This window comes from Cydia amplana, chromosome 5 (assembly GCF_948474715.1).
Source record: "Cydia amplana chromosome 5, ilCydAmpl1.1, whole genome shotgun sequence".
In the NCBI taxonomy this organism is placed as follows: Eukaryota; Metazoa; Arthropoda; class Insecta; order Lepidoptera; family Tortricidae; genus Cydia; species Cydia amplana.
This window is the reverse complement of record NC_086073.1, coordinates 8,019,814-8,042,570: the sequence shown is the minus strand read 5'-3', so window position 1 is coordinate 8,042,570 and position 22,757 is coordinate 8,019,814. Positions and strand designations below refer to the sequence as shown.

The 22,757-nt window shown below is 35.3% G+C and overlaps 1 protein-coding gene across 4 annotated transcripts in view; it reads right to left on the bottom strand.

Moving 5' to 3' along the window:
- Nucleotides 1-22,757, bottom strand: part of LOC134647968 (probable serine/threonine-protein kinase DDB_G0283337) — a 54,888-nt gene that overhangs the window by 5,806 nt on the left and 26,325 nt on the right. For 2 of the 4 annotated variants that reach the window (XM_063502384.1, XM_063502383.1), the window contains exons 2-8: nucleotides 7,528-7,924; nucleotides 6,494-6,651; nucleotides 5,101-6,116; nucleotides 4,458-4,576; nucleotides 3,262-3,359; nucleotides 1,998-2,124; nucleotides 309-521 (exon numbers count right to left, since the gene is read on the bottom strand). In XM_063502384.1, the coding sequence (XP_063358454.1) occupies nucleotides 309-521; nucleotides 1,998-2,124; nucleotides 3,262-3,359; nucleotides 4,458-4,576; nucleotides 5,101-6,116; nucleotides 6,494-6,651; nucleotides 7,528-7,918 (2,122 nt within the window). In that variant the 5' untranslated portion in view covers nucleotides 7,919-7,924. The remainder of the gene's footprint in view (nucleotides 1-308; nucleotides 522-1,997; nucleotides 2,125-3,261; nucleotides 3,360-4,457; nucleotides 4,577-5,100; nucleotides 6,117-6,493; nucleotides 6,652-7,527; nucleotides 7,925-22,757) is intronic. The other 2 variants (XM_063502385.1, XM_063502386.1) reach the window with 2 other exon arrangements.

Genomic DNA, 22,757 nt, shown 5'->3' with positions numbered 1-22,757 from the left:
GAAGCTTTGCTTAGTTTGGGGCTAGGTTGATGTGTGTAAGAAAGTAACTCTCTACTATTCAGCATGCAACTTAGTAGTTAGTAAGGTCCTTCTCCTTGTCAAATTAAATCTCCCTGATGTCTGCTTAAAATACTATTGTCAGCGGCCACATAGTAGTGCATAGTTATACAGAAAAACACAGATTGCCAATATTGAAACTGCCATGAAACATTAAAAGTCACAGTCACAGACAATTTCAGTTAGTTCTACCCATTGTAACGTAAAAAAACAATTTAACACTTAGCTAAAACAATACACCGTGTACTTACCAGATGGGACAATGCCAATTTTGTCATGTTTTGTAATGCTGACAGACAGTGGCCTTGTCTGGTATGGATGGTTATTGAGACTGTAATTTGACTTGCTGAAAATGCTTGACCGGGACAGGCTTTTGGTGCCATAATTGATATTTCTGTCCAACTCTGAAGTTGATTCATTGTCTGATGCAGTTTCATTCATGAAACATATTTGGAGATTCTTCCCTGCATAGCCACACCACAACATAACACACTTTAATGACACAACACAAAATAGCCCATTATTTAGATCAGGGGTCTCCAAACCCCGGCCCGCGGGCCAAATCCAGTCCGCGACGCGTTCAAAAGCATTCATTGAGAGTGGAACTGTTCCTAACAGCAGCAACCAGACACCCTCCCTTCCCTTGGCGCAAAAACCGACGGTGGCCCGCGTGAAAATATCTGAGGCACAATATGGCCCTCAGCCCTCAGGTAAAAAAGTTTGGAGACCCCTGATTTAGATGGTTAGGTAATTATGAAATATGTTAAACTCATGATAGGAATGAACTAAAGGAATAGTAACAATGTGCCTCAAAATGAAACATCCTATAGCCGCCCAGATACCTATTTTTTTTAAATTATTTTCTCAGATAAATCTATTATTGCATTAGCTGATTGGTTTTATTTTATGAGCAGCTAGAGAGTATTATAGTTTACCTCTTTGCATGTTTAAATGTTGAGCATCAAGAGTCAAAATGATAAGCTTAACACTTTCAGTGCCGATCGCTGCATTTACCAATACAAAATGAACACACCTAGCGGGTTTTTGGCAATGAATGTGCTAACCAGAAAGTAGTATTTTTCCCACTCTGCAAGTAGAGCAATACAATGAGGAAATAGAAAATGAACTGTTGAGCTTTTAGATGCCCCTAAAATAGCAGGTAGGTCAGACACAAACGTAAGGTACAAGTAAAGGGCAAGAGATTGCATACTGCTACCATTTTTTATTATCAAAGTGAAACTAAAAATACCACTACAACACATAAATTATGATTGTCTGAAACTGGCACATAATGATTGTCTGAAACTGGCATGTACCATGAAAACTCAAATAACTATATTGGGATAGATACATATTTTGTAAAATGTTTAAGTACTATTAATCTGTCAGCTCCCAGCGGCTCATATTTGAGCCAGAACGCTTATGGGTGATGTCATATCGTGGGAAATGACAGGTTAATAACAACTCAAAACATAAACTTTATTTTTTTATTTGTTATGAACGAATGTCACATTTATGTTTCATTCTTGCCAAATTATGACTTAGTCTATCATTGAAATACATTTATTTATCTATTGGAATTTTATCTGCGGCCCCTATTAAATTGTGGTATAAAACTTCTTGCTAACTTTACTAATGTGATAAGCTACCATTACAAGCAGCACGCAAGACATTCTAGAGACGTTCATAATACTATTGTAATTTAAATACATAAAATAAATGCAATTAGCAATGTAATATGAAATCACTTTTACTCTGTTTTGATGGAGCAGCAAGATAAAACATCAATTAGAATGTTTTTTCTAGACAACACAAACAATTACCTGAGATGAGATGTTTCATAATCTATGTTTAATAACCCACTCATAACCCTCTACCAAAGCACAATCAAAATTATTTGATTAACCAAATAATAAAACAATGTATGTGTACAAACTTACCATTCTGCAGTCTCGAGTGTAGACTTGGTTTCTTTCCTGGCCTATCAGTGTGTCCCATACTATAATATTCCTCACTGTCAGCCCCCATGGCCAAACGTTTTCTGATCTCTTCCCTATCATTGCGTTTCTGAAAATTAAGTTTAAAAAAAATTCATCAGAAGGCCATGAGCCAACTAGAATGTCACAAACACCAAATTCATAAAAATACTACATTTAAATTTCTTGAAGGTTCTTCTGTTATGGTAACTATTCTTGTAAATTTATCTAAAATATCATTGTCCGTGAGAATCGGCCACTCGAACTCTGTTTCAGCACATTCAGCGGTGTCGATGGTGCCAATGGCTCTTGGACTTAAAGCTGTATTATCACAATTATATTCATTGGTGGGTTGAACATTTTTTTTTACGAATTTCGTCTTGAGCAAATGCAGGCTTCGCTTCAATCCTGATATTTCTAAATGATCTCCATTGTCAGGTGTTTCCAATGACGTTTTGCTAAATCTTCTTTTAATGTTAGTAAATAGACCCTCAAACATCTTATATTAAAGAACAGTCTTCTGTTTTTTTGGCAAAAATATGGCACAGCCTATTAGTAAAAACAAACTACGTTATTAGACTACAATAAGTAGGTACAATAAAATAGCAAAAAATAACATTATCCTCATAGCTGTCACTTCGTTGTCGTTTGACATTTAGGGCTGTGATATAGGGCAAGGACAAGAGACGTTCCATTTTTCATCGATTCCCAGTATCCTTTTTCCTTAATATCGATAAAAAATGTAAAATGACTTACAAGGCAACACACATTATCCACTGATTCATGATTATCATATGTAATAGTGTATAAATCTAAAAGAAACCTTGTATCTTTTTTATAATGTCTTTGTTCGGAATTAAAATATGGCATCGATGCCATCACTCAAATTTATGCTAGAGCTATTTGCACAATAAAATTAGCCGTAGTTTACTCAAACACTGCCCGCACACCTTGATTTATGTTGGTGGCTTGGTAGAGACTGGCCGCCTATATGCCCGCGTAGTTGAATCACCGGTAGAAAGTTGAACTTACTATACTTACCTATTGATAATTATTAAATTGTTACACATGGTTGCGGTAGACGTGGTTCAGACGTATACTTTTTACCGTTACCGTAGTACGCGGCGCGCTAATATAAATATGTATACCAATGAGTACCTATTATACAAAGACTGAAAATATTTTTTATAGGTAGGTATAGCATTGTACATCATCAAAAAACTCGTACCCGTCTCTCTGCTTCTTTAGCTGCCTTCAAATGATTTTCAATCGCATCTAAATCTAACTTGGGCAGAGCAGTTTCTATATTGTAGACGTCGAAACTTCCTGAAAAATTAAATAAAAAAATTCAGACTTGGTTTTAGTTAATAGAATAGGGAGGAACAAGGTTTACTTTTTTACAGAAATGGGTAGAGTCCGTTTAAGCTAACATTTTAATGCTGCTTTGCACCGATTTAAATAGGACAAAGTGAGGCAAGATTATAAATGTCATATTTATTCATAGATGAAATAAAGAAAATAACAGGCAATAACTGGATGACCACGGCAAACAACAGAACTACATGGAGAAAAATGGAGGAGGCCTTCACTCGCTGAGAGGTCCTTGATTTGCATGTAACTTTTATTTATGTAACTTATATTATTAAGGAATTGAAAGGCTAAAATATAAATATATAATATAATATATTCATAGAAATTTAACATTAACGATGACATTTCCACACTCATTGCAAATTCCATTCATATAAATTACCTTGGTCCAATTCTAGGTATATATTCTGTACTTTAAGCTGCAGATGTTCCCACTTTGTTTTAGACTGATTGTTATGGTCAAAGAGTAATAAGTCAGATAGCCTGTCTGATTTGCTAAAGCTTAAGTTCACCATAGTCCTACTCTTCGAAAATCGGACTTATCGGAGGTTAACCTCCTTCTCCGTGTTTATGTAAATGCAGCTGACCATTTCCGTTAAATGTTCTCAGTTCTAAATAGTTTTCTACGTTATATTTTTTATCATAATAGGTAGGTGCCTATTTACAAAATGATACCTCAATATAGACTCTGTAATTTGCTAACCTACTCAAATTCTACTCTTAAGATGAGTGTACTTATACCTATAATACGTGTAGTGGTATTACGGGGCCAATACCAAATACGGTTTGAATTTGAACAACCTACATTAATGGAGAATTACACGCTCTACAAATCATTAACCTACATAGGTACCTAGTTGAAGACGGGAACGGTTGAATTGTGTATGAAATGAAAATGAAAATGAAAAATGATTTATTTGGGCATCAAAAATGCAGCTTATTAGCTTGCAGTATGTTACGATGATTGCCTTATGAGGTATTTGGTGTAGCTTGTATTAAGTAGGAGTAACTAGTTTACAATTGAAAACACTTAAAAACACTAATGAAACTTACCTAAATCACATTTGTCTACATTTTCACCTATTCGGACGGATGAGTTGACTTGAGCTGATCTGGTATACTTCTTAGCCGGTGCCAATTCCTTTGGCTGTTCCTTTGGCGCCGATGATTCACTGGATTGGGACATGATTAACACTTCAGTACAAAACAACCAGCCTATACAAGTACCACACCCAACTAGGAGTGAATTATATTGAAGTAAAGCGCCACAAATGATGTTCCTGCTCAATTTGAGTTGATTAACCGCGCGTCGGTGCACCGAGTCATACTTTTCTCTCGAATTTAAGAGAGTAACTGCTCTGTCGAATCTATTTTAAGCTTCAACGCCTGTTATTGCATGGCGATAAATTAATGTTGTTTCTATTAAAACAGACCGCGGTGCAACGATCGGGCCAACAACATATTGGTTTTCTGTACTCAATGATGAATTGCTATATCTACTCAATATTATTTCCGAGTTTTAGAACTTAATACGTACTTCCGTATTAATTTCAGTAAGTTCTCAGTGTGTCCCGTTCTCATTAATCGTTTCGTTCTAATAAACATAAGTACTAGTGAGCAGATTTTTTTTACCACAACGTCGACGTACCACTCTAAGTTAAACAATAGCAAATCGCAAGAATTACTTACAACTTACCTTAATACTTTGACCGGTTTTCTTGTAAGTACAACAGGACTGCTTCCACTTTTCATGTCTCCGGTATATCGAGACGAACTCGCAACTTCATTGAAATTACCATCTGTAAGGATCACAGATGGTTCTTTTTTATTCCTTATCCATAATCTATCACGTTCTCGCATTTCATCTAACTTGGGAATGATTTTTCTTAACTCGGTGCTAAGTTGTTTTATTGTATTTTCGACGTTGTTGCTCATATTTTTTGGGTCGTATTCGTTATCATAAAAGGTAATTTCATCTTTTCCGTCTGATAAGACTGCATCGGTTATCTTATTCGTGTTATTTTCTATCAATAAAAATGTAGGCCTACTGAGATTCATTTCTTTTATTGCATTTGTTTCATTTTGTTTAATGTCGCTAATTTCATTGTTTATCACTTCTCTACTACTCGTTCCATTTGCTGACTTATCCGGACTGTGCTCGATTTCATCAACATGCGTTTCAACGAGTTTCTTTATAACATGATTCACGACTTCACTTATGTTATTTATGGTATTTTCAATTGGCTTCGCAAAGGTATCTTTGATATCTTTCCTTAATTCTTCTAAATCATCTTGAATATTAATGTTATAATTTAATAATTGTTTTATTTCGTCCTCAATTTCTTTGTTAAAATCCCCTATTATGTCTTTAGTGTGAAAGTTATTTTCTATATCTGTATCAGTGCAAGCTATTTCAAATTCACTACGGTTGATATTATTATTATTTTCTGATATTGTTTTCAATAAATCAGGAATTTCCTTTTGTGATAGACTATCTGACGTTGCTGTTATTTTACTCTCAATAGGTGAACTTAGTATTTTAGAATTGTTTAAGTCTTCCTGGTTATTATTATTGATATTTTTACATACAATGGTGGTTTCATTTAAGTTAAGCTCTGGTTCGTATGTTGATTCAGTTATCTCTAAATCTATATCGTCATCCGTCATATCATTTTCAGAATGATAAAAATTTTCAATGTTTGAAGAATAATCCTGGAAAAGAAAAATATCCTTTTTTAAATATTTACAGTGACATATAATATTTTATACACTATTCTACCTTCTTTACTTACTTACATATGTGATAGATTCGTCAAGATGATTTGAGTTCCCTAATGAAATAATCATAAGTAGGTACCTACTTCAATTGTTTACTAATATACCTACATTTATATCTGCGAGTTTGCGGCAATTGCGACATCTATTGAAACCATGCTTAAATAATTGCTTATGAATCTTATGATAAACATTTCATATGTAGGTATAACTTTTAACAAATAGTAGGTGCGTACTAATGAGGCTTCCTGTTAGCCCCAGATCTGGGTCAGTGCCCGCACTACAAAGGCATCTGTCAGCGAAACTTGACCCACCTGCAACGTATGCGCCAAGTGTTGAAAACCAGGATAATTTGGATTCACGATTCCTCTAGGCACAGGGCGACTGCCATTCTCAGACATCTCATCCGTGTCTGAATGATCGAACGGCCGCTCATCATCAATAGGGGTTGTATTCGAAGACACATTATTACCTGAAATATTGATTTTCATACGTTACGCACACACGTCAAGAGCTATTATATAGATACTACTACTTATAACGTTCATTCACGCGCGCATTTAACCGTCTAAATAATTAAACGCCTAAAGAAAAAATTGCTCCCTCGCCCAAATAAAAATGGACGCGTTACTTTTACACGAAACGTGGATATTAAATTACGCTTGTTCACTTAAATTTTCATCCAAATACACTTACCATTTCATTCAAATGCTTTGTTATAGAAATAAGCTTTTATAAGACTCTTGAATTATAAACCGCTTGAAAGTAATAACAGGCAACAAAATTATCAGGCGCTTTGAACGTAATTTATAGTATGAGTCGCTTATATAGTATTCGTGTAGATACCACGAAATACTGCCGTATTCGAACTTCAAGATAATCACAAGACGACACGTACTAGATCCATTCTAGATATGTTATAGTTTAGATTTCAACTAGTTCTCTTTTGCAGCGCAATTCGGGCAACCAATGTCACTTTTACGATAAATCGTGTTAGATATCTATTAGATGTGAATTAGATCTCTAAGTAATATCTTGTGGAAATCGTTCAAGAGTATCTCCAGAATCGCGGAAATGTCAAATTTGACAGGTTAGATCTTAAACATAGGTATCGTTATCGTATCTTGACGATGTCTAAAAGATATCTAATAGATGTCTATTAAAAAATCCGTAGGCTTTACAAATATGTTTAGCAATGCTATTAACATTAAATGTACTTGCACAATAAATGTTTCGGTAACATTGTAACTAAAGTAGCTTTGTAAAAACAAAAGCAATACTACGCGTGGCGTTACTTTGAGAGAGATTAAATCAAGGCCTGCCAATTAAGTTTTCTTTTAACACGTACCTAGAAAGCTTTCACGGGGAATGAGGAAATTTTCCGTGGCGCCCTCCAGGTTGCTAGCTTCTGTGTTATTCAAATTCAAGGATACTGGGTTATTTTGATTGATCAGCCTATACAGGGTATTGCACACTGGTTCAGCAGTCAAGTTGGAGGTTTCGTTCGTAACATTCTTATTTTGCACACTATTACTTCTGAACAAACCAGTAGTAATAGTCGAATTATTGTAATTAGAATTAAATTGGAAATGTTCCGTCCTGTTAATATTATTATAAAAATATTCAGAGCTGGTGTTATTGGGTAGCCAGCCCCGGCTGTCAGAGTTTATGTGTGACAGTATCTGATGCCCGTTGTCCACGGCCACATTACCGTTATCGGTGATTTGTTTGATTCTCATGATTACCTGAAACAACATAAAGCCAAGTTAATATATTGCTCAAATTGCTATTGTTGTAGTTATATTGCTTTCCTGGGAAAATGCATCTGACGGTAATGCTTGCCAATAAGAAATATCTGATAACTCTAATTTAATTAAACATTTTCATGATGAGATTTGAAATCAATAAACAAAGTGTGAACTGAGATCACGATTCTTGGGGTCAAGTTATGCCGGCCGTGCTCACAGCCAAGACAAACATGATTTGTATATTAGACAGCAAGAAATATCCTGACATTTGATTTGATTAAAATCTTATCAAGCGTGTTAATGGGCCGGGCGGTGAGCCCACAGTAGGTGTCTCCTTGGAAGTTGAACTGACTTGGACCGAAAAGGTCTCCGGGAACGAAGTTTGCGAGTTTCGCGCTGTTGCCAACTAATCACCAAGAGTCGCAGCGTGCTTCGCATCACGTTTTCTAACTCCCTTTCTCAATTATTTGCTGCAGTGTAAGGAATTGCCTATACTAATTAATTTAATTACCCAACTACAAAGTATGTAGGTATAGGTACAGTTTACTCAAGAGACAACAGAACCCCTCCCCTCCCTTTTCTACTCAGGGGTGTCCGTTATATTTGCAGCTTACTGTAACCTAATACAGTGCAAACTTTATAGTTTTTTTGTTATGTCAGATTTCATGTGAAATTTTTTTGAATCCATGCAACGCTCAATACGTATTCCACTTGAACTATGGATGGACAAGGTTTTAAAATATGATTAGGTAACATAAAACAAAATTAGTTGACAGTTCCTAGACTTCCTAGTAAGTGAACGCTACTAATAAGTTCATACCATCATATTATTACTAATTATAGTTAATTCTTTTAAATAAAAAATCCATGTTAAATATATCTATAAATGTATGCCATACTTAAACTTTTATAGGTGTTTAGCCTGAGAAAGTCATTTAAGCTATTCTTATAACTAATAATTTGTTTAATTTCGGGAGTCTAATTCCAAGATGTTATAATTTTAACATCGAGCTTTTATTCCGGGAAAACGTAAGCGTATTCCATTAAAGCTTACGGAAGCAATATTGGCGGCTTACCAGAGGCCACAATACAATAGGTATACATTAACATGTACCTATAGTTCTGTTACATGTATAAAGCTAAGATTTACCTTCCTGAATGACGATTTGACGAGTCTTAAAGGTGCCTATACAACCTTGAGATTAATTCACTTCAACAAATGGATCAACAAAGCTAAATTTACACTCCGCCTAAAATCACGTAAAATGGAATCTTAAGCGTTGCGAGGGTTTCAAAGCACGAGGGTTAAACAAAATTTGCCCCGAGTGAAACACATAATAAAAATTTAAAATAATATTTTATTTAAAGAAAATAATTATATTATATTTTCTATTCCTGTGCTTGGATAAAAATACCAGGCGTAAAATATGTGCAGAAATAAATATTCACCTACATAGATGTAACAAAGTTTGCTTATAGGTATTTAGATACCTATAAGCTAACTTGATACAGGCAATGTATTTCTAACAATACCTACTTGCTAATTGCTAAATGCGTATTTGTACTTGAGTACTTCACACCCAATGTATCCAGAATAACAACGTTTCCTTGAATCCAATTTGACATTTTAGAGCCTCGAGCCCTATTGACAGGTTTCTATTATTCTGCGCTTATGCGAGACAGAACAGATAGAACCTTTACTGGGTTCAACCAACAGAACAAGCCATTATTAAAGTTTTTGTGTTATGTTATTATCATTGGATTTTATGTCCTATATTGCGGATCAGAGCCGGATATTGTAAGCGGCGCGCCCTCGTCCTCGCGACTTGCGACAGGCACGCAGCGCCGACCTCAATCCGTTTATATGTAGGTACCTACCTACAGTCTGATAAGCTCTACCAGCCATGCCATTATTAGAATAAAACACTTCTTTAAAAGCAAAAGTTTCACTTTCCACAGACTGGCATTTTGAGGCCAATGTTCCATGTAGATACCGCTACCGCAGAAGTAAGAATTATGTACGCGTCCCTTCCGACCGCTACTTATTGAATCCAACAGTCTAAATTAAATTCCAGACACGTTAATAGATATCAATAAAGGTGAATCGAGTAGGAAGACGGATATGATTACATTTTTTTTAAAGTACGTGTGTTTCTATTGATGATTAGTTGATCACCCAATGCTCTACTACTCTATTATCTACTTAGTAAGTTAGAAAACATTTGTGAACTGTTTGCGGTCTCTCCTGAAATTATTTGTCATTAAAAAAACAATTAGAATTTCTGCTTCAATAGATGATGAAAACTCGCTTATACTATGCCAAAAAAGTAATTGTTTAGGCATATTTATGCAATAAATGAATAGTTAATGTAGATTGGATTGATCAGATCTACAGTCTGGATTGAGTTTAGTCTGCCCTCTTTAAGTAAAGTAAAGTAAAGTAAGCAACCAACTCCGAGCAGAAAAGTTTCAATTTTATGACTCTAGATAACAAACTCCTGAGATAAGCAGCAGATTTAATTAATTTCAATTCCAGTAGATACGTCGGGATTACGATTCTCACCAATTTCTATTGTATTCCATTCTGTATTCTGTATATAGGTATGCTGTAGACCGGCTGTCTAATCCATGAAATTGCCTTTAACTTGATTCCAGAGTCAAGTCAAATATTGCAAGATTGAAACTCAGATAGCTTTAAGCACATTTCGTTGACTCAGTATTAAGATATATTGACACGATTTAGAGTCTAGACGGTCTTTAATCCCCTTTCACCGAAATCCGTGGCATTTCACCTTTCAGTCCTTCACTAATTCAAATTCAGTGAGGTGTAGTATTTATTTTTAACTTTATTAAAAAAAGGGTTTTATCATAAGTGTAGTATGTATCAGGTACGTAGTAGTGTATTTTCACAAAAAAATATGGATTTTAGGAAGTAAATACCTACTAAGTTAGAACTTACACCTTACCTATTATGAAAGGTTTAGCCGGAGTATGTCACTTTCTTAGGAGGTCACATTCTGAGTACGTCACTTTCTGAGGACGCCACTTTCTGAGGACGTCACATTCTGAGTACGTCACTTTTCTGAGAACGCCACTTTCTGAGGACGTCACATTCGGAGTACGTCACTTTCTGAGTACGTCACTTTTTTAGCATGCACGTGCAACGTGCGCCTGCACGAACAATGGAAACTAGCAATAATATTAGGTGTACGGCATACGGCCGCTTTTATGTATGACATACAGGTTGTTTGAAAGTGACGTACTCAGAATGTGACGTCCTCAGAAAGTGGCGTTCTCAGAAAGTGACGTACTCAGAATGTGACCTCCTAAGAAAGTGACATACCTACTCCGCCTAAACCGGCGTTAGGAGATAGATTCGCGAATACGAAGAAATGTGTTTAGTATAAAAATACCAAATGTGAATAAGGCATACGGATTGTGCAGCAACTCGACAGGAAGAAAAGGATGGATGTATAACAATACAATTAAAAATATATATGGTGGTGTTAACCAGTGAGAACTGACATTAATAATTTTATTATCTTAGTTTCAAAAACCAAAAAAATTACAAAATCAAATAATTTTAAGGTATCAACAATTTTATGAGACATCGTCAATTAATCGTTATTTACATACTCTAATTAATCATTTCAGCTGATTCATTTAACTCAAATAGGCACTCTAGAAGCGCTGGGGCCTTATTCGACATGCCACTTTTGACGTCGCATGTTGAAGTTCATTTGAATCTGAACAATCATGGGTTGTCGAATAGGTAAAGTGTGTCACCTGTCAGTGAATCTCATGTAAACAAATCATTTCATCGCTAGACTTGGTTGTCTATTGGTATGGCCGCCATGTTTGGATTTATGACATTTAAAAGGGGATTCTATGGCATAGAGTAAACTGCATTTCTATTTTCTATAGTTTTTTGATTCCCCTACTCGACGCAAGATGGAGTTAACAGTCAAATTTCGATCTTGGCGTTATAAAAATAAACCGCAAGAACATGACATGCAGTTGCGTTGGTGTAGATCTATCATGAAAACGAATATATGACAATTGTCCAGAATTAAAAAAAACTTGACAATAAACATACAGCAATACATATACCACTAAATGTCAAAAAGAAAACAGATTTAGTATAATTACTAGGTAACAAATTATATATAAAGTTTAAATTTTAAACCAATCGTCGTGGGTCCTAACCCCGGCTCTTAGCAATGAACTTCTTGTAACTTGTGTGAAAAATATCATTTGATATTACACCAATTACTTTATGGTGAAGTAAAATATCATGAGTCATGAGGAAGACGGAGTAGCCAGTAGCCACAATAAGCTATATTTTTGTCCTCTGGGTTAGATGGCAGTGAAATAGGGAGAGATAGTGAAGAATGCGGCAAAATAAGCATTTATTGTGTTGTTAGTAGTTAGTAGACTAGTTTTTTCTTCTAAAAATGAAAATTGACGCAACAGCAAGCTCATAGCCCCCTATGAGCCAGTCTGTTAGGTGCAGGCTTAAGGGCTAATCCCGGGGGAAGCGGAGCGTCGGCGACTAGCTGGTGCATCTGCTTATTAACCTCTTCTCACTTTTACCTCAGGTCCTTTGATTAATAAATTAAGGTAAAATTCGTAAGAACTAGTGCCTGTGTCATATTCTAAATTGGACGCTATGCCTAATTAGTTGTTATAAATTAAATACAATAATTATTTATTTAATTAAATTTATAACAACGCAACGTGGGGTTATTCATGATGAATTTTAATGGCTTATATAAGACAGCGGTCGTACGAGGGGCGTTCAAAATATTCTCGGTATTGATATCTTACAACCTCTTCTAAAATTTCTTTCGTTACTGGCCGCTAAGGTTTATTCATTGACATTAAAAAAAAGTATAATTCGAACCGAGATGTTCTTTTGTTTTTCTGCAATTGCTGAACAAACATGAACATCATGTGGGAATTGACAATGTTAACTAAATTAGAACATCGATGCGTGATATAATTCTTGACAAAACAGGGTAAAAATCAAAAAACCATAAAAGAGGAAATGGATTGTGTTTACCGTGAGTCTGCTCCTTCTTTATCTACCATTCAAAAGTGGTCAAGCGAGTTTAAACGTGGAAGGGAGAGTGTTGAAGACGACCCTAGACCTGGCCGGCCTGTAGTAGCTACTTCACAAGAAAATATTGATAAAGTGGAAAAACTTATATTGGAAGATGGTCGAGTGAAGGTAAAATCTATAGCACAAGTAACCAATCTCTCTATTGGTACCGTACATGATATTATCCATGACCATCTTAATATGTCAAAAGTAAGTGCAAGATGGGTTCCGCGAATGCTGACTCGGCTTCAAAAAGACATGCGTGTAGCTTGTTGTTCCGATTTTATTGACCTGTGCGGTGAAAATCCTGATGAGGTGCTGCAAAGAATAGTTACTGGAGATGAAACCTGGGTTCATCATTATGACCCAGAGAGTAAACAAGAGTCCATGCAGTGGCACATTAAGGGTTCAGCTCATCCCAAGAAGTTCAAGGTCATCCCTTCAGCTGGCAAGGTCATGGCCACGATATTTTGGGATTGTGAAGGAGTATTACTGATCGATTATAAAGAAAAAGGTGTAAATATCACAGGACAGTACTACGCTAACATTCTACGTCAATTAAAGGATGCAATCAAAGAAAAGAGGCGAGGAAAGTTAACCAAAGGTGTTATGCTTCTGCATGACAACGCCCCCGTCCATACTGCTCATATTGCCAAGGCAGCTATTGTTGAATGTGGGTTTGAAACTGTTACTCACCCACCGTATAGTCCGGACTTAGCCCCCAGCGACTTCTTTTTGTTCCCCAATCTTAAAAAGGATCTGCGTGGAAATAAATTTTCCGATGATGAAGCATTGAAAGCGGCAGTGGAGGAGCATTTTTACACCAAAGATAAAAAATATTTTTATGCAGGATTAAAAAAAATAATTGATCGATCTTTTAAGTGTATGAACATAGGGGGGGAGTATATTGAAAAATAAAAATATCAAACTTTTCGTACTTGTTTGTTTTCATTCTCATACCGAGAATATTTTGAACACCCCTCGTATATTGCCTCAGAAATTTGGATTTTGTCAGTTTGAATGAACAGCAAACTGGAGACATTGAGATTAATTTTAAACTTATTATTTTAGGTGTTCGTAAGAAATAAGGTATTGACAGACATTGACGGAAAATCGCGAAAACCCGGCCAGGTGCGTCGGACCACGCAAAACGGAGGAGGATTCCATACTTACTTCTTCTACCATGTATCCATATGCCAAAATAGCAACAAAAAAGCCGAACAAAAATACCGTTTCTTCGCAGCACTAGATTTCAGTCCTTTTTTTAGAAAAGTAATATGTTTAGGTACATAATATATATATGTAAGTAATTTTGTTATGTGAAACTTATATGTTGTGTTACGAGACTTACGAGTAGGTAACTTTAAACTTTAACAGCCTAACAGATCCCAATAAGGCCTAGTTTACCCTCTGGGTTGGAAGGTCAGATGGCAGTTGCTTTCGGAAAAACTAGTGCCTACGCCAATCCTTGGGATTAATTGTCAAGCTAACAATAGGTTCTCATGATCCGTGGCAAAATCGAGATAACGCGAGGAAGAATAACTTTGTCACAAGAATATTTGGCCAAATATAAATCCTTACTCTCGTGTATTTGACCTACCTACTCGTATTGAGTCGTATTTTGCCACCTAGTAGCCTCGAATTGGTTGTTATATGTGGCTTTCCATAAATTAAGGGTCCTTATGCTTCAATAAGGACGTTTTCATGGGGTCCCGTTGTTTCCCATAAAGTTTTAAGTCATAATGTATTGTTTGTCATATTATCATTACTCATAAAACTGAAACCGTTAACATTTCAAGATTTTAGTTAGGTTATCCTATAGATAGGTTAGGTTAGATTTGTTTTATGGCAATCCTGAAAAGTGACGCGTTTCTGAACTAAATGAATTATGACTAACGAAAATTCGAGCAAACAATACATTATGGCTTAAAACTATTTGGGAAACAATAGAGACCCCGTTTTCATCTGAAGTTGCAATAGAAATTGAAAAAGCCACATTTTTTCAAGCTTTTACTTAGTTTTATCTGTCCCGTTGGTTGTCTGTCTGTTCCAATGTGGTTCCAATCAAATCATGCAAATTAAATCCCAACAAAAACATAAATGTGAAATGAGAGCCAAGTTCAATATTGAGAATACGTGTCGTTGTTGACTCGCCGACAAAAGAATTGAGATCTATATGGGTGCCAAGTTCTGTGCTGTGTAGAAAATCCTGAAATTATAAAGGATTTGTCTTGGCTAGTTTTTAACAACAAACCAAGTTTTTGAAAAACTAACAGAAAAATATATATTACCTATATGCCTATACGTAAAAACTAGCCAAGACAAATCCTTTATAATTTCAGGATTTTCTACACAGCACAGAACTTGGCACCCATATAGATCTCAATTCTTTTGTCGGCGAGTCAACAACGACACATATTCTCAATATTGAACTTGGCTCTCATTTCACATTTATATTTTTGTTGGGATATCATTACTTTTTGTACAGAAATTACTATAGTATTCATCATGAAAGCAGTTTGCCTAAGCTGAAAAGGAGACCCTCGCTAACGCGCGGTTAATTGTCAAAAAGTGTATACGCCTTATAGTCTACTTTCATTCCAAATATCAAGTTTCTAAGTAATCTAGAAGTGGGTTAGGTTTTTGGTCTATAAGTATGTTTTTTCCATCGATATATCAATAATTTCCAGTTTTCAGATTTTTCCCTCTATATGCACCTAATATTCTACCTTGATGCCAAATATCAAGTTTCTAAGTCATCTAGAAGTGGGTTAGGTTTTTGGTCTATAAGTATTAATTATTTTTTTTCCATCGAAATATCAATAATTTCCAGTTTTCACATTTTTCCTTCTATATGCACCTAATAGTCTACCTTGCCAAATATCAAGTTTCTAAGTAATCTAGAAGTGGGTTAGGTTTTTGGTCTATAAGTATTAATTATTTTTTTCCATCAAAATATCAATCATTTCCAATTTTCACATTTTTCCTTCTATATACACCTAATAGTCTACCTTGATGCCAAATTTCAAGTTTCTAGGTCACCTGGAAGTGGGTTAGGTTTTTGATCTATATGTCAGTCAGTCACAAAAATGCCGGTTTTTAAACGTTAATTTATCAATAACTGTTTGAGCTATGTTTATGAAATAGTGTATTTTGAACAAGCTAAGGGACTTGAATACATGTGCCAAATTTCATGTGTGTAGGTTAAGTAGGTTTCAAGTTGTGAAGGGGTCAAAAGTAGCTCGAAATGGTTCGTGTAATATTACACACGGTTGCTGCGTCGCCAGTTCCTTTTTCTTTGAACTTGGCTGGACACGCTACCGCGTGTCTAGATTTGACCCACTTCTCGGGTGTTCAATGAAGCTGAAAATTTACATAAGTACATAATATGTAATATGGGTGACAATACAATATTTTTATGGTTACCATCGAGTTGATCTGATGGTGATGATACAGACAGTGGTCTTTTAAGTCTTTTTAACTTTGTGATAAAACAACGCAACTTAATTATATTTGAAAATATTTAAAGAAAAATACAGTCAGAAATTAGAAATATTGTTATCTAACCTCTCTATCACTCTTGCATATTCGAGCGATAAAGAGGCAAATAGCTGAGTTTCGATTTTCGCACTTCCCGATAGGCCCCTTTGTAAACAAACCGCCTTGATGCGTCTATGTCAAATTATTAATTGTCTGTGAAAACTTGTTAAAAAAAGTTTAAAGCAAAGGCGTAGGCAAAGAGTAGTATAATATGTATATAGCTGGTCAACCAAATCTTGTCAGTAAAAAAAGGCACGAAATTCAAATCTTCCATGGGACGATATCCCTTCGCGCCTACATTTTTCAAAATTGCCGACTTTTTCTACTGTCATGATCTGGTTGACCAAGTATACCTATATAGCGCTGGCGGTACACCGAGAAATTCAGTAAAATGATGCAAATGATGTTAAAGGTATGAAAATCGGTACGATTGATCTTTAGAACATTTGAAACAATTTGACCCGAAGCACCAACAAATAAAAAAAAAAGAGAGGAGTTATGACGTCATCTTTTTTTGTAAGGAATAAAAAAATATTGTTTAAAAACCTATCGTGTTTGGTATTAAACGAAAGGGCTTTCTGAGCCGATTCCAAACATATATCACATCATTACATTTCAGTATTTTTTTTAAATTATAATATAAATAATTTTCAAAACATACCAATTAAGTTTGGGATTCTCCAGATACAATACGGTAATTTTTTTTTTGTAAAATATACCTCTAATCTTATACCTAATATCCTCATATCTAACCCTAATAAAGCAATTTTGAAATTATATACATTTAGGTTTTTTTTATTTTTCAATTTTACATAGTGTGATCTATGAATCTCTCAATTAAATATTTAAAAAGAAAGCATAAAATTAATATATAACGGTTTTTTTCAGAAAGTCGCTTATATCTCGGAATCTATAAGTCGTAGTAAAAATTGTCTATGTAATAATTAAGAAAGAATTAACCGAAAAAACTCACCTTTAACGTCCCCCCTTTCCCGAGTTCTCCACCCCCCACTCATCAGAACTTTTTCTTACTTAAAGCTTAGATATTACCAAAGGAACATGTAATAGTATTTTATGCAACTGTTGTTTAAGAGAGGTCAAAAAAGGCGAGTGGCGTGAGTAACAATAACAACAAACAACAACCGAAAATTGTTAATAAAGACGCCACTAGTATTTTTTGACTCGGTTAAACAACGTTGCATACAATACTTTTTCTACGACCAAGCTCTTACTTTGAAATGCAATGAAATAATAATAAAAATGGATGATGATGATTGTTTCATGTCCTAATGTGATAGGTTGTTCAGTGCGTGGGTTTCTTAAGGGGAACGAAAATTTTATTATTTTTGCGCTACGACGCACGGTTTAGGAGATACAGCCCTATAAATATTTTTCTTCCTCTTTTTCTTTTTTTTTCTTTTTTTTTCTTTTTTTTTTCTTTTTTTGTGTTTTTTAAATCTTACTTAGGGGTTTCTTAAAGGGGAACGAAAATTTGATTATTTTTGCGCTACGACGCACGGTTTAGGAGATACAGCATTATAAAGTTTTTTGTTTTTTTTAAATCTCTTTTTTGTTTTTTTTTTTTAATATTAATTAGGGTTTCTTACAGAGGAATGAAAATTTTAATATTTTTGCGCTACGACGCACGGTTTAAGAGATACAACCCTATAAAAAAAATTCTTATTTGTTTTTCGTGTTTTCTAAATATTACTTAGGGGTTTCAAAGGGGAACGAAAATTTGATTATTTTTGTGCTACGACGCACGGTTTAGGAGATACAGCCCTATAAAGATGAAAATAATCTTACCATTAACCAAAACATGTCTATGGTTTACTCATCTGTCAGAAATGACAATTAAAATTAGGTTGGAAACAATGTATTCCATACAATATTTTTTAAATGGTGATTACACGAAGTATCGTAAAAGTGCCAAAAAGATACTGCGTGTATGCACAAATATTTTTTTGGGGAATAGACTCAAGACTTGTGTTGATAACTATAAGTTAGGGGTTTAAAGGTGTGTGCACGACCCTTTAAATGACAAATAAAAGTACGGGAGTAGAAAAAGCAAGTTTCAATACTCTTATTTTACCCGAATGACATTATTACTCGTATTGAGTAATTCGGCAGGGCTATTATTACACTTTGTAAAATTGAAAAATTAAAAAAAAAACCTAAATGTAAATAATTTCAAAATTGCTTTATCAGGGTTAGATATGAGGATATTAGGGATAATTTGAGGTATATTTTACAAAAAAAAAATTATGGTATTGTATCTGGAGAAGCCCAAACTTGGTATGTTTTGAAAACTATTTTTATTATAATTTAAACAAAATGACTGAAATGTAACTATGTGATATATTTTTAGCATTGGCTCAGAAAGCCCTTTCGTTTAATACCATACACGATAGGTTTCTAAACATTTTTTTTTTATTTCATACAAAAAAACATGACGTCATAACTCCTCTCGTTTTTTTTTATTTGTTGGCGCTTCGGGTCAAATTGTTTCAAATGTCCTAAAGATCAATCGTACCGATTTTCAGACCTTTAACACCATTTGCAGCATTTTACTGATTTTCGCGGTGTACCGTCAGCGCTAGAAGTGGGCAGCAAAGAGTAGTATAATATATATATATATATATATATATACTCTCCCGGCCGATTTCGACCACGGCGACTGTTTCAACTCCGCTGCTGAAGACAGGACAGTCGGCAGTCAACGTTTGTTCCTAATAAATATAACATTGATGAATCAAGGCGGTTTGTTTAAAGAGGGCCTGCCGCGAAACCAATTTCGTTATCTGCCACCATTAAATTTCGCTCGTATATGCAAGAGTGATAGAGAGGCAGATAACGAAATTTCCCCCACCCCCCTTTGGATGGTTCTTGTTTGAGTTATAATGTCACTGTATTGAGGACTCAACCTTTCCATTTTTAAAGTGTTTTTATATCGACATGACACTGGCTACTGTAGTACGTAAATGCCAAAAAAGAAAAAAAAACGCTGTCATAGTAACGAAAATAATAAACACGTCAATCGAAATAAACAACGTAATATCCAAGAAAAATTTGCAAAATAGTATATGATAAATATGTAAAACATCATTAATTATCGAATTAAGATTACATACAACTTTGTGTAAAAAAAATTGAGGCAATTATACAGCCCGATTATACGGGTTACATTTTGAAAAAGATGATTATCTTGGAAAGAAGAGTAAATATACATAGGTGAACATAATGGTGAACAAAGGTATAGTAAAATAGGTAGGGACATAATTCAGGGTTTGCTTGTCTGGTCCACGCATGCTGTACCTATCACGACCACGGCACGGCCGTCTCCTGCTAACTTTTCGCTATAATAGTAAAATCATAGGTCTAATACCTATGATTTTAATATTATAGCGAACAATATTTCATGTTCATGATCTCGAATTTAAGACTTTAGCTTAGATTTATGGCGTGCGGCCTAGCGCGCGTTGCCTCTATGAGGAGCTGTCAAAGCGCTTTATATCTGTATGCTTTTGATGATGCGGATCAGCATTCTTATCCAGCGGGGCAAGCGGCCAGCCTGCAGAAGGGCACCCTACCGCACTTGGTAGGTCACTACACTCACTACCAGGATTTAGGGCTAATAATTTATTTATAAGTTTTTAATACCTTTAAACGAGCAATTCTTGTATATTTATTTATTTATTTATATGTATAATATATTTCGGGGATCTCGGGAACGGCTCTAAACGGATTTAGATGAAATTTGCTATATGGAGGTTTACGGGGGCGCAAAATCGATCTAGCTAGGTTTTATCTCTGGGAAAACGCGCATTTTTGGGTTATTATATGTTTCCAGAGCAAAACTCGGTCTCCCAGACATTAAGTTTTTAATTTAAGTGTTTTTATCATGTTTCATATTTAAACTTACAGATGTGAATCACCAGCAGAGTTTTTGGAGAGGTGTGGTTTTCTTATTTCCTGTTACCAACCTGAAACACCATACCTACCTAAATATCAGAAAATAATAAAGTGAAGAAAATTAAATAAAGTTGAATGCTTAAAAACTTTAATGTTTTATTAAAATTAAACGAAAAAAAATGTGTAAACTGAAATAGATCAATTTTTTTTATTTGTAGTTGAATAACATATATGTATTTAATCTCCTTTAATTAAAAATCATCTCTGAGTAGATACATATTAAACAATAGGTACTATTAGGTCTTGGTAGTAATGTTAGGTCTTATGACCTACTGTATTTGACTATATTACTTACCAAGACCGGAGCCTGACCTGTCAGTCGCCAACTATTTTGATGCTCTTTGTAGGTAGCATCAAAATAGTTGGTGACTGACAAAGTTACCAAGTTACTAAGGTAGTAGGTACCTATATAGTAGCTACCTACTATATAGGTACCTACTACCTTAGTAACTTGGTAACTTTAGGGTCAGTAGCGCAATATTTAGTCAAAATATTTTGACTAATTTATACAAGCTATTCATGTTCCACTTAGTAATAAAATACGGACTTTTCTGAATATGTGGTTTACGAAATGTGTTAAGGTACAACTTGTGGTTTATTAACGTGGTTTAGAAATAGGCAGCTTGAGTTGAGAGAGGTGATGAGTAAATTGTTTCATTTTTTTACAATTTTGAGCGTTTATAGGAGAATGTGTGGAGCAAGCATTATTTGACGTGTAGGTGTGGGTTCAACAAAAAGATCGCTTGTCAATAAGGCATTCTTGCTGTTAAAATTCAATTATTAATAGCCTTTATCGACCATCAGCAATGTAGTCCCTTTTTGATTGATGGAAATTGTCACGTAAGTTCCACTACTCGCCGCCGCATCGCCTACAGCGCATTCGTTGGTCTATCGCTCACAAGATGTCATTAATTCATGTAAACTTACGTACTGAAAAAAAAAAGTTTTACTCTTTGCTATAAATTACCCTTTCGCACGTCAAAAACTCCAAGATGGTGCTGAAGGTCATAGAGAACCAAGTCTACCTTTGGAATCATTACTTGTCAAAATTTGACATTAGCAATCCACAGTTAGGTGACAACCAAACCAAACCATTATAAACCTTAAAGTAATAATAAAACAAAGTTGTTTTTTGTTAAATTATTGTTTGTACCAAATGAACTTCAGCACTTGATGAACTTCAAATGAACTTCAACAGTTGAATTTCAAATGACGCGAAATTTGACAGTTGCACATGTCGAATAGGGGCCCTGGTGGCCTAGCGGTAAGAGCGTGCGACTTGCAATCCGGAGGTCGCGGGTTCGAACCCCGGCTCGTAGCAATGAGTTTTTCGGAACTTATGTAAGAAATATCATTTGATATTTACCAGTCGCTTTTCGGTGTAGGAAAACATCGTGAGGAAACCTGACTAATCGCAATACGGGCCTAGCTCTCTGGGTTGGAAGGTCAGATGGCAGTCGCTTTCGTAAAAACTAGTGTCCACGCCAATTACTGGGATTAGTTGCCAAGCGGACCCCAGGCTCCCATGAGCCGTGGCAAAATACCGGGCCAACGCGAGGAAGATGATGATGAGGGACTCTAGATCTAGGTGAGTAGGTAGGATAGTTAATGAAGCGATAACTACTCAAGAGTAGGTAGATAGATTATTTTCCATAAACAGAGCTAGGTATAACAATAAAAAGGATTGCTTAGATGCAATGAAATTGGAAAGAACAATAAGAAAACACGGCGCACATCCGTTGTTGGGGTAGCGTAGGAGCGCATGGCTGCTTGCCAACAAATTGATTTTTTGCTAACACCCGGAAACTAATCCTTTTAGATGGCAAGCGTACCTTGTATTTCTAACCACGTCGATCGCAAATCCCTTCATTAATAACAAATAAGGTACGAAGGGACTAAGCAACACTTTGGCTAGTAAAGATACATCACTACGCAAAACTGTAAATAAAGCAATTCTGGTTTGAAATTGTTAATTTCAGAGCCTTACCTAATGATATTTGTTTAGTCAATTGATGCGAGCAAACAGTACCGCGCCGTGCTCGCATCTCCATAAAGCCAAAATTAGAAAACGGCTAAAAATCCACGAGCGTTTAAATGGGGTAAGGTTGGGAGGTTAGGTACTTACTTTTGCCCAAATTTTCCATATTACAATATTTATTTGACATTAACAGGCAGAATGTACCAACCAGTTTATTGATTATCATTATCAATACTTAC